Source organism: Centruroides vittatus, unplaced genomic scaffold, assembly GCF_030686945.1.
Source record: "Centruroides vittatus isolate TY-2023 unplaced genomic scaffold, ASM3068694v2 contig_911, whole genome shotgun sequence".
NCBI classification, from domain to species: domain Eukaryota; kingdom Metazoa; phylum Arthropoda; class Arachnida; order Scorpiones; family Buthidae; genus Centruroides; species Centruroides vittatus.
Genome location: NW_027122600.1, coordinates 1,264,714 through 1,283,779, shown reverse-complemented (window position 1 = coordinate 1,283,779; position 19,066 = coordinate 1,264,714). Strand labels below are relative to the sequence as shown.

Here is a 19,066-nt window from a genome sequence, read left to right as displayed (position 1 = left end):
ATTATATTTATTATATAAATAAATTTATATATATATTATTAATATTTGTTTTAAATAATTAAAAAATTTAATTATTTATAATTTTTAATATTAGAATTTTTGGCCAATCAACAAGGGTTAACAAGAGCACCTTCTTATGAAATTAGGTAGGACTTATAACATAATTTATAAATTAAAATTAATGTAATTTAAAAATAAATAAATTTTTTTATGTAAATAACTTTTAAACCATTCAAGAAATTTTTAAAAAATAATTTATTTATGTATTATTTGAAGAATATTTGTAATTTAATATTCATCGGCTAGTATTTGTCTTTGAAAATATTCATAAGAATTTTGAATTTTATTTCTTTTTTTTAAGATGATGATTGTTTTTTTAAATAAATTTAAGTATTAATTATGTTCTAATGATTTATTTTGCATATACAGGGTGAGTTTTTTATCTTGAGACAATGAAATAACTTAATTGGATTTCATTATTTTGGGAAAAGGTATAGACAAAAGTTGTAGGGTTTCAAAGGGCCAATCAATTGGTGACCTTGACCTTCAAGGTCTTTTGAGGGTCAAGACTGTTTTTTTTTCAATGGGAACACACATTTTTGACCCTGGCAATAGAAAGAGAGGGAAATTTCACAACCGGATATACCTTTGACCTTATGGTCTAGGTCAAAGGTCAAGATTATTTTAAGGTTTAAATTATAAGCTTTTTCTAATGGGAAATCATACTTTTTATTACTGGAATAGGCAGGAAGGTAAAAGTTACATTTACATGGAAAGAGCAGGAAATTTCACAATCAGCCATGACCTTGAGTACTCCAAATTTAATCTCTGAAGATCATTTCAAGCGTGATAATTTTAAGCATGGCTCAACAAATGCATTGAAGTGGAAGGGCATCATTTTGAACATTTGTTATAAAATTTTCCCCTGAAACCAACATCTCAAGCATTGGTGAGAAGTAAAGTGACTCACCGAAAACAAGTACCGTGATAGTGAGAGGCAAGGGGACTCACTGAAAATAAAGCACTTCAAAGGGAGCAGAAAACTACTATGTCTACATCGTTACTCCTGGGCAGTGCTAAAAGTAGTGAATGCTTTTAAAGGTCAAAGTAATAAGGTCATGAAAAAATGTAACTTTTATTTCTCTGTCTATTCCAGTAATGAAAAGTATGGTTTTCCATTAGAAAAAGCTTATAATTTAAACCTTAAAATAATCTTGACCTTTGACCTAGACCATAAGGTCAAAGGTATATCCGGTTGTGAAATTTCCCTCTCTTTCCATTGCTGGGGTCAAAAATATGTGTTCCTGTTGAAAAAAACAGATTTGACCCTCAAATGACCTTGAAGGTCAAGGTCACATCCAAGGTCACCAATTGATTGTCTCTTTGAAACCCTACAACTTTTGTCTATACCTTTTTCCCAAAATAATGAGATCCAATTAAGTTATTTCATTGTCTCAAGATAAAAAAAACACCCTGTATAATGTTGATTCCTTTAAATTTTATGTAATATAACAAAGAATAATGATATAGCAAATAATAATTGTGAAATATATAAAGTGAATATATAGAATTAAATTATTTATTTCAGAGAAAAATGTTTAGTGATATTGCAGATGGCTTTAGAATCAAAGAATAATAAACTAATAAGTCATGCCTTATATGGATTTCAAGTAAGATTATCATTATTTAATTAATTTTCAATTTTACAATATATGTATTCAGAGTTTATTATGATTATCTAATACAATACTGTTGAATTATTATTATTATAGTTATGTTGTGAATGTCATGCTCAGCTGATACTGGTGCCAAGTGCTATGCCAGACTAAAGTCAAAGCATAGCTACCCAAACTAGGGTAACATTAAGCTGTGTTATTGGTATGCGTGTCAACATCTAGAAACTTTTCATAACAATGTGATGTGTTTAGTATTTTAGCTTTCTGTAGTGCCATGTATATGTTTTTATTAAGGTTTGATGTTTCTAGACTTTTGTGCAGTGTATGTAATGTAACACCAGTAGAAGAGATGAAACAGGTACAATAAATACTTTATCCATCCTTCACATCTGACTTATTTCTTGAGTGAATGGAGTGTACTTGTTGATTTTTTCAGTGTGACCATTTTTTATGTTATGAGTGTTTGGAATGGAGATGTCTGTTATATAAGCAATCTTACTGCATTTGTTGATGAATGTGATGTTAGATCCATTTGTTTATCTGTGATTATGGCTCTGTTGTAGTATATTTTGTGTGTGTCATTTTCTAATACTGACTATTGAGTATATTTGTAGTATGGTACCTGGATGTTTAATAATCTGTGCTTCTGTGCAAGATCTTGGTGTATTATATTTGCTACTTGATTATGCTTATAAGAGCTTGTAACCAGAGGTTGTTTGTTGTATTGTTTATGGCAGTGTGTGGCATTTTCTGCAAGAGTCATTTGTGAGTGATGTATCCTTCAGGATGTGTTTTCTGTAGTTTTAGTGTTTATGACCTGATGTTGAATGACAACCATAAACCCCTCAGTCTCTCTAAACAGGCAGCCAGTAGTTTGATACAGTTTTGTCAACATAATCCTGAGCTAGGTCATAGGCATTCCTGCTTTTTGGGTCCATGATTGTATAGTGATGTTTATGTTTTTTATATGTTGAGCTTTGGCCAGGTGCTCAGAGTGTATGTAATCATGATGTTTCTTTTTTTTGTAGAAAAACTTCTGCGGTGTCTGAATTTGTTTGTAGTGCACATTAACTATATTAGTAAGGCCATGACCACTTTCTTTATGAGGAAGAGCTATTTTTTCTACGGTTGGTCTTGGGTGATATTGTTTATGCATTGTAAGTGTTGTTCTTGTTTTCCTTTGGAGTTGCTCAAGATCTGTGCATATCCAGTGTATAACTCCAAAAGAATAAGTGAGTACAAGGACAACATAGGTATTAATAGCTTTAAGTGCAAGACAGAATCAAAGAGAACTCAAGGAATTGTCTTAAAAAATTCCTTACTTTGCCAGGCATGCTTTTGAAGTGTTTTTGATCTGTGTGCTTCTGTTTGTGGACACAGTTTTAGTCCATGGTAGGTCACTACTGTGACTGCACCTGCGTAAACTAATGTGTGAATGTCTGATAGTGTAGAAATGGAATGAGTGCAACTGGTAATATGCAAGTGTTTACATGATGTAGTGTTTTCCCTTCTAGTTTAGAAGTATTGATTTTGGGAATGCATAGACATTGTGCAGGGTCAGTGCCTATAAATTTTGTGAGTGCTTTTTGGAAAAGAAGGGGGAGAGTATGAATTAAACCTGAATCTATTTCAGGCAGTGAAGAAGTATTGATATTGTCAGCATCAGTGAAAATAGTGATGGTAGGAACAGCATTGTCAATGCATGTATCTTGATGAGCCTGAAGGATTATGTGATTGTTGTCGATGTAATATTCTGCAATTTGTTGTTTGACATGTTCCAGTGTTGTTTGTGGAATAAAGTTATGTAAACTTGTTCTTTTTTGATCAACAACCCTTTGTACAGTGACAGTGAGATGAGGATATTGTTATGAGAACAATAATGCAACTGTTGTCTGTATATTGTCGTGTCTGTTTCAAGTTTTGGGATGGTGTAGTAAGTGCGAATGATAAACTTGTTCATTTCTGATGTCCATTTCATCCATTGGCATGGTTTGCCTGCCTTAGTGGTCTGTGGCTGGATTGCCACATAAACATCAAGATTTGTCTGGTTTCTCACAACTGTTGTGGGCATTGCAGTAGCCATACTTGACCAGTGCTGCTTTCATCGCTGGTGGTCAAGGGAGACTGTGACATATTTTTTGAACTTGAGCCTTTGCCTAACTTGCGAGCAGCAAGCATGGACCTTGTTAACCTGGGCAAGCTGGTATTACATTTGGGATCATGTTATTACCATCATTAGATCTACACAGAAGGGTGGGTGGGTTAAGTCACTCTTGGCTTCATTCCTCCCCACAGACCTCACTGGCATGGATGACCCTACCAGGGCCGGCATAGCTCTGTGGTTCATCAGAATTACTGAGCTTTCTCACCACAGCAAGGTGGTAATTGGCAAGAGAGTTTATTATTATTATGTGTTTTTCAATAAATTAAATTTTTTTTTAGAAACTTGTATGGGATAGTTTACATTCTCCATTTGAAACAGATGATGATGAAAAATGGCTACCTTGTCAATTACTGAAAGCAATTCCATCTGTTTTACATTCATCTGAAGACACCCAAATTGAAATTTTAAAAGTAAGTTAACATTATAACTTAATTCTGTTTGATTAGAAATAAATTGAAGAATTTTTTATTATGTGTAAATTATTAGATATATAATGTGGAACCTGGGTTTTGAGGACACTGTTGAGATCAAAAAATTTAGAACAGATAGCAGACATAAGTTAAGCATTCATTTAAAAAATATAAATTCCACAATACCCAGTGGGTTTTTTAAATAATCAATATACAGTTTTATTCTGTAAAAGAACATAATGAGAAGAGAAAGCAGAAATGGCCAAAAAATTACTGAAATTATAAAGCTATTTTATATGATGAATTAATATATTTTGTCACTAGAAGTGTTAAATGCCATCTTATACTAAATTTAATAATTAGAAATAAAAGATCGATTAATTTAGAAAAATGAAGAAGAGATGTGACCTTGAATGGGATACAAAACTTTCTAAACTTTTCAAGTAGGATGTTTGCCAGTTTTCCCCAACACATGATTCATTTGATTCCTTCTGGTTATGTTAATCTTTTGTTTCTCAAAATTCTGGTTTTTTAATGCTGTTTTCCCCATCATGCAAAAGAGAAATGTCAATGCTAATCAATGAATATTTGATATTTAAATTGTCTGAATACCATCTTATAAAATGTGAAAATCTTATCTGACAAATTTAAGGATACAAAGAAATGTTATAAAACAATGACTCTGATGCATGGTATATTTTAAATGATACTTATGGGAAACATAATTCATTTGTGTACTGTTCATACAACAAAGACATTGGGGAATAGAAAAGATTTCAAAATTTTTGTCCATTGTTTGCAGAAGGCAATGTCCACTCAATCAAGAAAAAATACATTAATTGTCTTATTATGGGTAGGATGACATTTTATCTGTTAAACCCAGGTTTTGCTGTATTAATATTTCCTTAAAATTTATCTATTAACTTTTAATGATAGTTTATAAAGGGATTATGAAAATTGAAAAGGGGATTTTATCTGTATTGCCAAACACTCTGCCAGATTATCCATTAGGCTATTTTAAGGCAAATAAATAATTAAATATAAATCAATTTGGCTAGAAGTAGGAAGTTACTCCATGATCTGACAGTAAATTTAATAGTTAGAAAAAATTAATTTCAATTTAGAATATTCTGGAAAAAGAATTTGCTCAGAGTGGAACTTGAATCTGCAACTTCTACTTATCATGCATTGCCAGTTAGTCTATCCAGATCTCCATCTTATATTCATTTCCATAACAATTAGTTAGTTAATTTAGATATAACCAGTGGTGATATTCGGCGGGTTCGCACAGGTTCGGTCGAACCCGTTGTTAAAATTTTCAGTTTTCCGAACCTTGTTAAACACACGGAACATTTCTCAGTGGGTTTGTTTTTTTTTTTTTTTTTAAATATATTAAAATATGCGTATTATACTCTGTAATACTACTAAACTAGAGCCTTATACCCCGTTCGTACCGAGCATTTCAATCTAGATTGTGAGCAAGGTCAGGGAGTATGTCTTGGTGCGATCTCTCTCGACCGTTTCAATCGAGGTTTAATCGCAATCGATTCAAGAGAGTTCTTGATCCAGTCATAAGAGAGATTCCAGAATGCCACGCGCGCGAGATAATACAAGATGGCTGTCGAACACGTGTCGGGCTATGGACAGCGAAAGAAAAAGTATAATGTATCTCGAGAGATGATGATGACACGTGTGTATTTCCAGAAGCGCCATTTCGCGGTAAAGATTACCCCTGCCCTTAAAAAAAAAAAGGTCGACAGCCCTAAAATATTATCGTCACCTGCCCTTCACCCATGGCTCGTTATGTTCCAAGTATGCCACTGATTGTTAGATATACAGTTGCAAGAAAAGGAATTGTATTTATTTCTATTCAAAACTTCCATTTCATTTATCGGTGATTGTCAGGGAAAAATTTTCTGCTAGCGAACCCCTTGTTAAATATTTCGAATATCACCACTGGATATAACTACTGTATTTACTTGCGTATAAGACACAGTTTTTATTCATTTTTCACTGCTTCAAAAACCTAGATCATCCTATATGCACAAGTGAAGGATTCTTTGTATTTTTGCAATAATTTTTGTGAACTGTGTATAGCTCATGCTGCCATTAAAGCAGGGTACTATCAGGGTCAAGGTGAATGCTGCTTTCAAAGAGATGATTCTAAAATAGCTGGTCACTTAGCAATGGTTATAAATGTAGTTACTTCATATTTGTCAAATTGGTATTTTTAATGAATATTTGCACATTCTGAACTATTAAAAATAAACTTTTTCCAGTCATGCACATTATAATCTTTTGGTTTTGCTACTTGGGTATCAGGTGCATGGAAAAGCATTTCTCAAGAACTGATAGCAAAGTCATTCAGGAAATACTTTATTTCAAATTCACTTGACGGATTAGAGGATGATGCTTTGTGGAGTGAGAGTGAAAAAGAGGAGAGTTGTAATGAAGCTTTAAGGGGCAAATCCGAGTAGACAAAAGGTGATAGTGTCAAGAAACAATGGTTGTTTGCCTTAATACATGCATTTGATAATATTTTATTTGTGATTAAACGAAATAAAATTAGAATTGTATTAATAAATCTAATTTTCTTTATTTTGATCTTTAAAGTCACACCTCATCCTATATGTGAGATCATCTTATACGCAAGTAAATATGGTATATTGGTTACTCTCACAGCACAGATGGGAATGATTTAGCACCCATAGCCCTCTACAACTCTCAGTTAACTTATATGCTTTAATCTTGTAATTTTTATTTAACCTGAGGATTTTATCATAAATTTTTTTTATAAAAAAGTGCATATTCCAATAACATATGATGATAATGCTGGTTAATTGATTTAATTTGTTCTTCATAAAAATTTGAATAATAATAGATATGTTATGTTAGTTTTAATTAATAAATTTATTAAACAGTTATAGATATAACATGTACTGTTAACATAGATTTAAATTTGTATACATATGTTTTAAATATATAAATATGTTTTTGATATGATAGTGTTTTTCATACATAAAGCAATTTATATTAATCTAGCCTATCAGATATTTAGCACAATAATAGATATAAGCTTTTAAACAGAACATTTTAGTTAATTGTTCAATATTTTGTTCTATAGTATTGCTTCATTATGAATTTAAGTGTAAAATTTGAAACTTGTTACATTTTAAAACTACCAAACTTAAATTTTTTTTTACAAAATAAAATTAAAATTTTTTTTAATGAAAAATAGTGACATTAAATTAAATATTTTAAAAATTTATATTAATTTCTTTTGGAAAGAATATACAGTAAAACTCATTATTTTGAAAGTCAGGGGACCAAAACAACACAACTTTGGATAATTCGAACCTGGATAATTCAAACATTTTTTTTCTTTAAAGTTTTTGTAATTCTTGAATAAAATTATGACATTATCTTATGTAATTTCACCCATTTATTTACAAATGCATTAATATTATGAGTTATTACTTAATAATTTAAGCTATTTAAAAAAAAAACAAAAACTGTCAGTTGGCATGAACTTAATGAAAATAACAAAAACATAACCAAATTACATTCAAAGCAAAACCTGAAAATAACATATGAAAGATGCTTAAGTGCTTCAATAACAATTACCGGAAATTTTGCCTAGAGGATCAAAGACTAGTTTTATGAAGAATTCACCTTCTTGAGTTTAAGATTACAAAAATCATGTGATCTGATGAAAACAACTCTATTAATGGCTAAAGCTATAAGAACACATTCTATCATGAATATGCATGTGTATTTAGTGGACTTTGGAATATTGAAACACTAGATTTTTGCAAAAAATGTCTAAAATAATTAAATTCCAAACAGATTTCTTCCATAAAAATAGAAAAAAGTCTCTCTTTATTGGCAACATATACAATGTCCAAATGATCTTGAACAGATGTCTAATAAATCAACAATGTATAATTGGTGAAACTGAAATTGCCACTTGGGCATGGAAACTTACTTAAAAACGTGTAATATGATGGAAGATTTTGAATTAAATGATATTTTTGCAGGTCACTGGATCAGATAATGACTTTCAATTTTATTCTTTGTGTATTTTGAATTATTCGAGCTAAAATATAAGCAAAATCTTATCCCTTTGGCCATGGACTATACTTGACTTTGAATTATCTGATATTGAAATAACAAGGTTTTACTGTATAAATTAATTTTTGATTTTGTAAATTTATGAATTTAATAATGATGATATTTAAATTTATTTCAGATTTTATTGCAGTTAGCTGGTACAAGCAGCTGGCATTTAAGCACTAATTTTGTACTCAAACTGATTTCATTATGCATTGAATTGTGTTCAAATGATAGTACTGAAGTTAGAACAGCTGCAGTGGCTACAGCCAGTCAAACAATACAATTTTTTTGTACAGTAGCTCAAGAATCTGAAGTAGGAGAGGAAGTATGCTTTCTCTACATATAGTTTTACATTATAAAATTTATTTATATTTTATGTGAATAATATTTTTGTTATTCAAAATAATTAAATATGTAATTTTATTTAGTAATATAGCATTGAAGTGTCAATACATATGAGAAAAATTATCTAGAATTATCATAATTGATAATTCTAGATAATTTTTCTCATTTTATTTGTTCTTCAGTATTGAGAAATATTCAGTATTTTTTTATCACTACTTAACTTTAACAATAATTAATTAACCTGATCTAAATTTCTTGAGAAGCTTTATGAAAAGCATCATTTTGGTATTGTGGTTTTCTTGCTTACTGGGATGTATTTGAAGTAGATAAGATTGGGATCCATAATAGACATCAATAAACATTTCATTATTATATTATATTAGTAGTTAATATTAAGCATTAAATAAAAATTAACTTTAAATACAAAAAATGTGATTTTGTTGATAATGGACTTCAAACTGTGACTAGCCAGTTTCAATTAAATATTTATCAGTAATAGAAACATCAACAACACTTCCTCAAAGCAATAAATAAAATAAAATTAAAACTTTTATTAAACTATTAAAACATTTCTTTGAGTGAAGATCAATATATTTAAAGAAATACTTATGTTTAATTTATTTTCTACAAATCATAAAAAGTTATTTTCCTTAACATCACCATATATATTTATCATTCATATTTATATTCACAACTTCATTTTAAAACATTGTGCAGAAATTATTTTTAAAATATAATTCTAATTTTTGAATTATTATTGCATAATTTTTATTTTTATTAAATTATTAATAAAATTTAAATTTTTTAATATAGGTATATGATCAGGAAGATTCAAATGATGATGGTATTGTTATCTTACTTAAAATTGAATTTAAATTTAATTGTAAATTAAATTAAAATCCATATTTTAAATATTTTTCTAAAGCTTTGTAAATGTTATTTTAAAAGTATTATAAATAAATAAATAAATCATTTTTATATGCTGTCCAGTTAAGAAAAATAATCAGTAATCTGACTTATATTGAATAAGTAATGAATTCATTCTTTATAATATTTTTATTACTTAATGGCTAGTAATTTAAACTGAGTACATTATATAGAAAAAAGATTGTTTTGAAGATTTTTTTAAAAAATAAAAATTTATTTCATATATTGTAATGTCATGACTGAAAGGGTAAATTACATAGCCATGAGTTACATTTGGCATGTGATATTAGATTTTGCTGGTACTGTATGCCAGTTGGTTTACAATATAAAAAAAACACTGGCATGATTTGATACAACAATGAATATAATTTTAAATATTTATTAAATGTTTTATTTAAACATATTGTTGAAACTTCAGTTAATACTTTAAAATTTTTGATTTCTAAATAAAAAATGAACTTTCCTATATGTTATCTATTTATGAAATGCATACAAGTATTTCTGAACTTATATAAAAAATATGTGAACAATGTTACTGAGAGAGTATGTGACAAATAAAAATATATTTAATAAAATTAGACCAAAAAATAGCAGAATATTCAGAAATTATTTTTTAGAATATGTTTAAATTAATGTATAAAAGAAATAGAAAAATGTTGTTTATATCTAAAAACAAACAACACATACACAAATCAAGTTGGCTTTCGGTTTTGGTATGTTTGTTCTGAATACATGAACTACTTATGTTAAGATGGTTGTCTGAAAGAATGTTAATTTACTACATTTTTTTTTTATAAAATAAATCTTTATAAGATATTAAATATTTTGAAAATTTCATAATATAAAGAATTTTAGAATATTTGTGAATATTATCAATTCTATTTTTAATCATTAAATTTGAATCAATGAATTTTCAAAACTTACTTTTAAAATTTTATAAAATTTATTTTGGAAATTAAATTACCAAATAAGGATAATTTATTTTAAGTAATGAGTAATAAAATTAAAAATAATAATCCTTATAAAATAATTTTATAGTATCTTAGTATTTAAAATAAATATTTGGCAATAATGAATAAGTTTAAGGAATCTTACAATTTTTTTTTTGTCTTAAATTTTCAGAATATAACTTAATGGATGGTGTTGTTGAGGAAGTAATACCTATTTTGGAATTTTTATATGAAAAACTTAAGAATTGTAATAGGTAAATATGTTTTCAATTTTCAATTACATTACAATTACATTAAAACTTAAAGCATTATTAATTGGACAAATTACAGAAAAGTGTTGTAAGTATTTTAAATGAAAATTGAACAAAATACCTGAAATGATTTAATAATTTGAATGTTACATATTTGGAAAATCAAATAATTATTGCTTTGTATAATATATGTTGGCATAAAAAATATTTTGATTAACTTTTAATTTTGATTTAACTTATGTTTATTGTGTTGCATATTGATCCCTCTATATATACTTTTTGTAATTTATAATTTTATTTATCAATTTTTCATTTAATTCCTTGACTGAAAGAGAAACTTTTTAAAATTAATTTTTTGCTATATTTTTCTTTTAATTACTATTTTTAAATTCATAGACTTCTGAGTAAAAGGATTTTATTATTAGTTTTTCTAGCTGAAATTTTAACTTGCTATTTTACAAAGATTTAAACTATTAGAAAAATTATGATTGTAAATATATAATATAAATAAGTGAAGTTGAAGTGATTGTAAGCAAAGATGTAATGACTAGAAGTATAAAAGATTTTAAAATTTTAAATAAATAAAAATTCAGTGTGTTCTAAAAACTAATGTAATGACATTTTTTTACTTAATAATTCATTGGACCATTTCACAAATATATATTAAATTTTTTTACTATTTAGATTCTTTTGTTTTTTGCATTAATATGTCTGATTAGTAGCTACTTTTTGTTTACAAATATAATACTATCAATTCACTATCATATATACTATAATATTTTCTTGTATGATTATTTTTCTCTAACACACATTTTAATCAGAAATTTACACATTTATTTATAATTCTTTTGACAAATATTGATAACAAGGAAAATCATAATTATGGATAAAAGTAAAATATTGATGGTTTATAACTTCATAAGTTTGTGCTTTGAATTTTTGAATTTGATATTTATTAAAATATAAAAATCAGTGTGCATATTACTCAAAAATGTAAATAAAAATAGTTAAATATATAAAAAATCTAATGATTTTCAGTAATAAGAAGAGATTGTATCCATATTTCGTAATAATGAATTATATGAAATATTTTAAATGCATTTTTTTAAAATTTTGTCACAAATATATTTGAATTAATTAACATTTTGCTATAAATTTATTACATTAGAAAAAAAAATATACTTGACTATCAATGGTTATTTCAAAAAATAGCTGTATTAAATGAATAATAATATTTAATAAAATATGGTTATTATTAAACATATTAATTGATTAAATATTATTTTTAGATTGAAATATTTCTAATATGATAAATAATTATATTTTTGTTTTCAGTTCTCAAAATAAATATTTGCCATCATTTCTTCTTCAGTGCCTACTATCTACTGTTTCCAGTTTAAAATTGGAAGTACATAAGAGTCAAATATTTTTGGAATTTTTATGGTATGTAGCCAACAAAATTTTTACAGAAATGAAAAAATATATTAAACTTCATTTAATTAAGTTGGTTGTTATTAACATGCAATGCAGTTTTTGAAATAGTGGTCCTCTCAGTTTATGTGGTTTCAGACTAATGAGATTTTAATCTTTGTTCAGTTTGTTCTGCTTCTACCAAACATTGTAAGTTAGTCAATGAGAACAATTAGCTTTACGTAAGATCAAATTGGAAACTATCTTAGAATTTCTGAGAAAATTGTTATTTATACTACATTCATTAATCAAAATATTCATGAAACATAACTTTCATCTATTTTCAAATCAGTGCAAGTTATGCTTTTACTATAGTAGATGTGGAAAATGAAAAACAGATTAAAATAAATACAGTGGTATCTCATACTTCATTCCAGAAGGCTATTTTTCTAAGGTTGTCCTCTTTCTATTGTTGGTGTAATAAGTCTAGCGGAAAAGAAAAGTTGTCATAGAGCTCATATAATTGTAGTTAGACTTCATTGCTTCCACACACTTCTCGAATGCCATGATTAATAAGTAAAGGTAAAGGTTATATTGAGTTGAACAGAAAGCTTTTGTGTATTTTTAACAGTGTCCTAAACAGTACCTAAAAAAGATGTGTGGTTTAATTATAGCAGTTGTGAATTTTAACACGTTATTACTAATTAGAGATTATATTTTTTGTCCAGAAGCTTATTTTACATTTTTGGTGCATTTTTGATTCCACCTGCAGTTTGAACTTTGAAGCATTGTTTGAATACTGAAGTGAATTTTTGTTGAATTTGGCATGTGAACTCTGAAGCATTCAAAGTATGAGGTACCACTGTATTTAATTAAAACAAAACCGAATACTGCATTTATTAGTGAGTTTAAGTGATATTTAAATCAATGTTATAAAATATTATAACATTGATTTAAATATCACTTAAACTGTCAAATGGGATTATGTCATTCTTAATTTGAGTTGTTTAATTCACTATGTATGCTTCAAAATTTTATAACATTTAGAAATAAAAAAACTTAGTATAGACATCATATGATTGTTTATTATGCAAATTTGCATTTCCAGATTTGAATGCTACAGAAACTTGCTGTAATTTATATAAAAAATTAATCACTGATACAGATGTATTTGCCCTTTAATTTTACAATTTTAACAATAGTTTATTATATCATTTTTACATGATTACATTTTACTATAATAAGCTTTTAATTAATATTTATAAATAGATTCTGCTATATAATAAAGTTCTAAAGTACTTCAGTTTTCTATAATATCTAAATTTTTATAATATGTAGATTGTTACTTGGTTTGATATTAATGCATGCTTATTTTTTACAGGCAAAAATTATGTCCATTGTTAGTTGCTCTACTTGGATCTCCAAGAACAGACAGAAATATAATATCTTCTCAAAAAATTAAAATTCTAGATAATTCAGAATTGGGAAGAGGATCCGGTTGTTTGGCAACTGCACCTTCTTGTCATAGTAATGAAGCAAAAACAATATATTGGTATGTAATTAGATATTTAATTTTATTTTATAAATACTTTATGTATTAAAACATATCATGCAATATGTTTATATTTATTAATAAAATAAATAGTTATAAATTATTTTGTATATGTAAAATTATTAGTAAAAACCTATATATAAATATGAAAATTAATTGAAATGTTCATGATTTTAAACTCAATCTATTCTATTATCCAAAGACTACCATAGAATTTATTTTTTCAGTAAAAAAAATATATGCATTGTAAATATGTGAGTAATCAATAATCACTCTATCTTAGAATAATTCTAAATGTAAATTAGTTCAGAATTTTGATTTTCCTGCTATTACCAGATTGAATTTCAATATCATATATAATTCTTAAAAGATATTTTAAAACTATTAGTAAAATACAATATCACAAATTAGAAATTATATGTATAACTTCCTTTGTTAGAAGCTAATTAATCAAAAACTTGCTCTGTAGGAGTATTCCCTAAGAGATTTTGAAAATACTTCACTTTATGAGGTGGTATCCAAAATGATCTAGACCAGGGGTCAGCAACACGCGGCCTGCTGAAAAATATTTTTTTTTGAAAATGGCCCTCCGTTCAGAAAAGGTTGCCGACCCCTAATCTAGACTAATGCTATGAAAACTTGAAAACTTACTTTAACTCCTATTGTCCACCATCATCCTTGAAATAGTTCCCTTGTAATTTCACATAATGATTCTGGCATTTTTTTCATGACTAGAATACTCTTTGTAAGTCATTGATATGTAGTAGGTTCAACTCTGCTAATTCCTCTGAATATCCTCATTTGTGCCAAAATGGTGCTCTTCAATTTCATTTTAGTTTTCAGGAACAAATATAAAGTTACAGGGAGCCAAATCTGGCAAGTAAGGAGATGGATGACAACCATGTTGTTGGCTAAAAATGTTAGGGTGTTCAGTACTGAGTAAGCTGGAGTATTGTCATGGTGAAGCAGGAAGTTGAGGTTGTGGCATCCAATTTCATCACAGATATCACAAATGGTTCAACATCAATATGCCAAATGAGAAGTTATACTAGTTAATGGTCTCCAAGTGTGTTTGTCATCTTCAACTGATGTTTGACTGGTCTTAAACCTTTCATGCCACTGAAAAACCTGTATCTGACTAAGAGATTGTTTACTATAATGCTTGCCAAATAATTTTCAGAATCTCTGAAAATGACTTGGCAAGCATTATGGTTTTCTGAGCTTTGCACAGAATTTTATGCAAATTCATTCTTCCTTCAGATTCATTTTCAAAATTGCCAGATACCACATACATGACAATAAACAAACATATTTTACAACTACAAATTCTTTGTCATTTGGCTTACTCACAATGTATGTGTGCATTATCACCTACACTACAGTTCTACAAGTTTTGCTTTAGTGTTGCCAGTCCAGAATATTTTGGATACCACTTTGTATTGAATGTCATTGATTTTATTAGGCATGAGTTTTGAATTCATTTTAATTTTAGTATTGCAGGTCAGCTTGTTCGATTAGTAGGAAGTGTTGGTTCTTTACGTCCTGTTTTGGAATCTTTATTTCATCGTATGTTGTTATACCCTCCTCTTGAACATCGGACTGAAGCTTTAAAAGCAGTGAAAGAGGTTTGTGAATTATAAATACAAATAAAATTTTTTTAATTTAAAAATTTATTAGTTAAGTAATAATCATTTTTTTACTAAATTTATTTAAATTTTAAAATATTAATACTAATTAAGTAATTTTTTTTTTAATAAAATTATTTGAAAACTTTTAACTCAATAACAAACAACTCAGCAAAACCACCATTCATTTGAAAAGCAAATGTGTTTGTTCGTTTTTAAAAGGACATTGTCAGGTTGGTGTTTCCTATTAGAACACCAGCCTGACAATAATTTTTGCATGCCACCATAACCCTAATTCAAGCAGCTGATATGTCTGAAGTATATTATAAAACAAGCTCATAGAAAAGTCGTTTCTTACTAGCTCAACAGATGGCAGTACTGGTAGTTAGCAAACACTGCTTGACATACGATCCATTGAAAGAAATCTGATTTCAGGCAGTGCTCGACATTGGACTGGAAATGGCATTTTACATTGTCAAGCAGTTCTTGACATAAGATAATAAACTAATTAGAAATTATTAATTTATTGCTTGTTTTTAAATTTAAATAGACCTTTTCACAAGATTAATTAATAGTTCTGTTTTAGTTTTAAACATGTTAATATAAATTTTGATTTGTTATGTAAATATCAGCATTTATCTTATTTCAGAATATGCTTGATAAAATTATTAAAATGTAATATCATTATTAAAATCTTTTAATTGTCATGTTGGTTAATGATTATTCTATCTTTAATTACAATAATCCTGTAGTTGGATAATTTACTTCAAATTATTTCTTTTTAGCTGATGAAGAAACCAAGCAATGTTCTTCAGTTTGCTGGACCATCTTTATGTGATGATGATAAAATTACCAGATCTGCTGATCTTGATTTGATGAGGATGTATGTATTTAAATTTTATTTATTGTGTATAATTATATAGATGCAATTAAATTTTCTGAATTGAAAATTGATTTAGAAAGAGAATTTTGTTTAATTGATAAAAATAGAATATTTGTTGAAGTATTCTTTCAACAGTAATCATCATTACACTATTATATCCTGAAACCATTATCTGTAGTATATTACAATTCAGTCTTAAATATTTTTAGTATTGATTTTAAATAAAAATTGTTTGAGCTTGATATAAAAGTAAAATTTTTTTAAAATTTAATGTTTTTATAACTGTTATTATTTAGATATACTGTATAGGTCACTACTGATAATGTCTTTAATTTTCTACATTAGTTCTATGATTTGACTAATTTTTAATTTACATTTTATATTTATTTTGTATTAACAATGCATCAAGTAGAGAAAATATTTTATTTCTAACAAAAAATCATGCAAAACAAAATTCTACATACACTTTAGATAATGGTTTCAGAATAAAATAGTCTAATGAATAGTAATTATTAACAATTATGTTTTAAATATAATTTTTTGATATAGTATCATATTTATTAGTTTGATGGATAGCCTTAGAGAATGTTGTCATAGTAATGACAATGCTGTATGCTATGCAAGTGTTTCATGTATGGTAGCAATTCTCACTAGTTTACAAAGTATTACCAGTGGAAAAGATGTTAGTGAAGAATATGCTCAACTTATAAATAACATGTTTAAAACATTAGAAGATGCTGATTTCAAAGGTAAGTTCTTTATTATTTTATTGATGTTTCTTATTTTTTTTATTGCCAATTTTAAAATAAATTGAAGCTGATTAATATACAATAAGTATATTTTCATTACTGTATTATATACTGTTATATCAAATTCATACAAACATAAAACACTTATATTTGACATTTAAATATATATTTAATATCAATTCTCTTATGTATTTTATTTGAAATATAAATAATTACCTTTTTATTTTATAATTAAAGCAGTGTGAAAAGTTTCAATATGTTGTAAAGAAAATTGTATATTCTAAAGTCGTTTCTTTTTATCTCAACTCCATTTTGTATTAATATATTCCTTACTTTTCTGTCTCTCTTATGATTGCCATTTCTTTAAAGTTTTGTTGCAAGAAATTAGACAAAAATGTTCAGTTTATTGAAAAGAAATTTTATGTTATGTTATTCAAAAAATTTAATTATTGTAAATCCAAAATTTGTTTAAGTTTTCTTTTTGGAAAAAATTTATATATATGTATACCACTATTATATTATTTATTAGAAAGAAAGAACAAATAAATAATATTAATAGAATAATGATTAACTGATGATAAATGGATTTTTTTAATGTAGAAATTGCATTTAAATTATCTAAAGCTTTTAGCCTTTATTATTTCAATTCAGAAAATTGATAAAAATATAAATATTTGGATATAAATAATATAATAATCTTTATTCATAGTAAGGAGACCTTGTTACAGGGGGGAATTGGTTAATGTACGAGAAAAAAACATTAAGTACAAACATTAGATTAGTTGCATGAATATTGACAAATAGACAATATAAACATATAATCATTTCGTACAATGGACATTCAATTCGTTAATAATATGAGTAAAGAAATTAACAATTTTGTACATATTTATTTTTGTTAGATTGCCCAGTGTGGATCTATAATTTAGTTCATTATTTGTAAAAATAGGACTGATGTTTGGAATTTTTGTTGATAATTTTTCAAAGCAGAACAATCTCTGAGAAGGTGAAATGCAGAAAAAGAATTAGAGTTACACCAATAACATGATCTTGAAAAGTCAATATATGAATTGTTTACAATTAAGGAGTGATGGTTGAGTCTCAGTTGAAGTAGTAAACGTTTAATATGTAAAGTTGTATCCATTGTGATAATGTTTGATTGAGCAGGTAGGCTTAGAATATGTAAATACCAAGGGTGGTATGTTGAATTAAGTATTGCGTTTTGATCACCAATCATTGACTGAGAGAATGCTGAGTCTATCATCATAGTATAGGCATATTTCCAATTGTCAGTATAGTTGTCAAATAGGGAAATAGATACTCCAAATGACTGTAAAACTTTATTAAACTTATAGCTCCATGCCATTTTGTTGATATTCTCATTATTCATTTGAGTATTCATAATATGAAGTAAAAATTTAATATTATCATCTGTTGTGTTCAATAATCGGTAATAGAATTTGATTAATCTTTTCATAAAGAAGGGGAAAAGTTGACATCTGTTGGTTTCTGCACATATTGCATATCCTGGGACAGTACGTTCGAGTTTAAATAGTTTACGTAAAAATATGATGTGAAATTTTTCCAAGTCATAGAATATATCTATGGCCCAAATTGGACTGGCATATAAAATAGCTGGCATTATTATTGAGTTAAACAGTCTCATATGAAGTTTTAAATTCGTAATTTTTAAACTAGCACTTAAATAGAGAGTATTATTAATTAGTTGATTGATTATAAAAATATAAATATTTGTAATTAGGGCTTATCATATCAACTAGTAACCAATTGTGCAATTTTAAAGTTTATTTTTCACTGTATTGTAGACAATAAAACATTTTTTTGCTAAAATGCATTTTGGATTTAAAAACCACTTTTTAGTCATCAAATTTTTTGATGATAATATGTAAACAGAAACGTCTGACACTAATAATATAAAATTCTATCATACACAATAAAATTTCTTTATTGCATGTGATAGACAGTAAAAAAAAAAAAAAAAACTAAAATG

General features: G+C 27.1%; 1 protein-coding gene across 1 annotated transcript in view; it reads left to right on the top strand.

The window, feature by feature from the left end:
• LOC136984251 (brefeldin A-inhibited guanine nucleotide-exchange protein 3) overlaps nucleotides 1-19,066 on the top strand; it is a 76,756-nt gene that overhangs the window by 12,943 nt on the left and 44,747 nt on the right. The window contains 11 exon segments of the mRNA XM_067281160.1: nucleotides 95-146; nucleotides 1,589-1,670; nucleotides 4,119-4,250; nucleotides 8,500-8,688; nucleotides 9,522-9,552; nucleotides 10,758-10,839; nucleotides 12,172-12,279; nucleotides 13,628-13,798; nucleotides 15,291-15,423; nucleotides 16,209-16,306; nucleotides 16,871-17,055. Of these exon segments, the coding sequence (XP_067137261.1) occupies nucleotides 95-146; nucleotides 1,589-1,670; nucleotides 4,119-4,250; nucleotides 8,500-8,688; nucleotides 9,522-9,552; nucleotides 10,758-10,839; nucleotides 12,172-12,279; nucleotides 13,628-13,798; nucleotides 15,291-15,423; nucleotides 16,209-16,306; nucleotides 16,871-17,055 (1,263 nt within the window).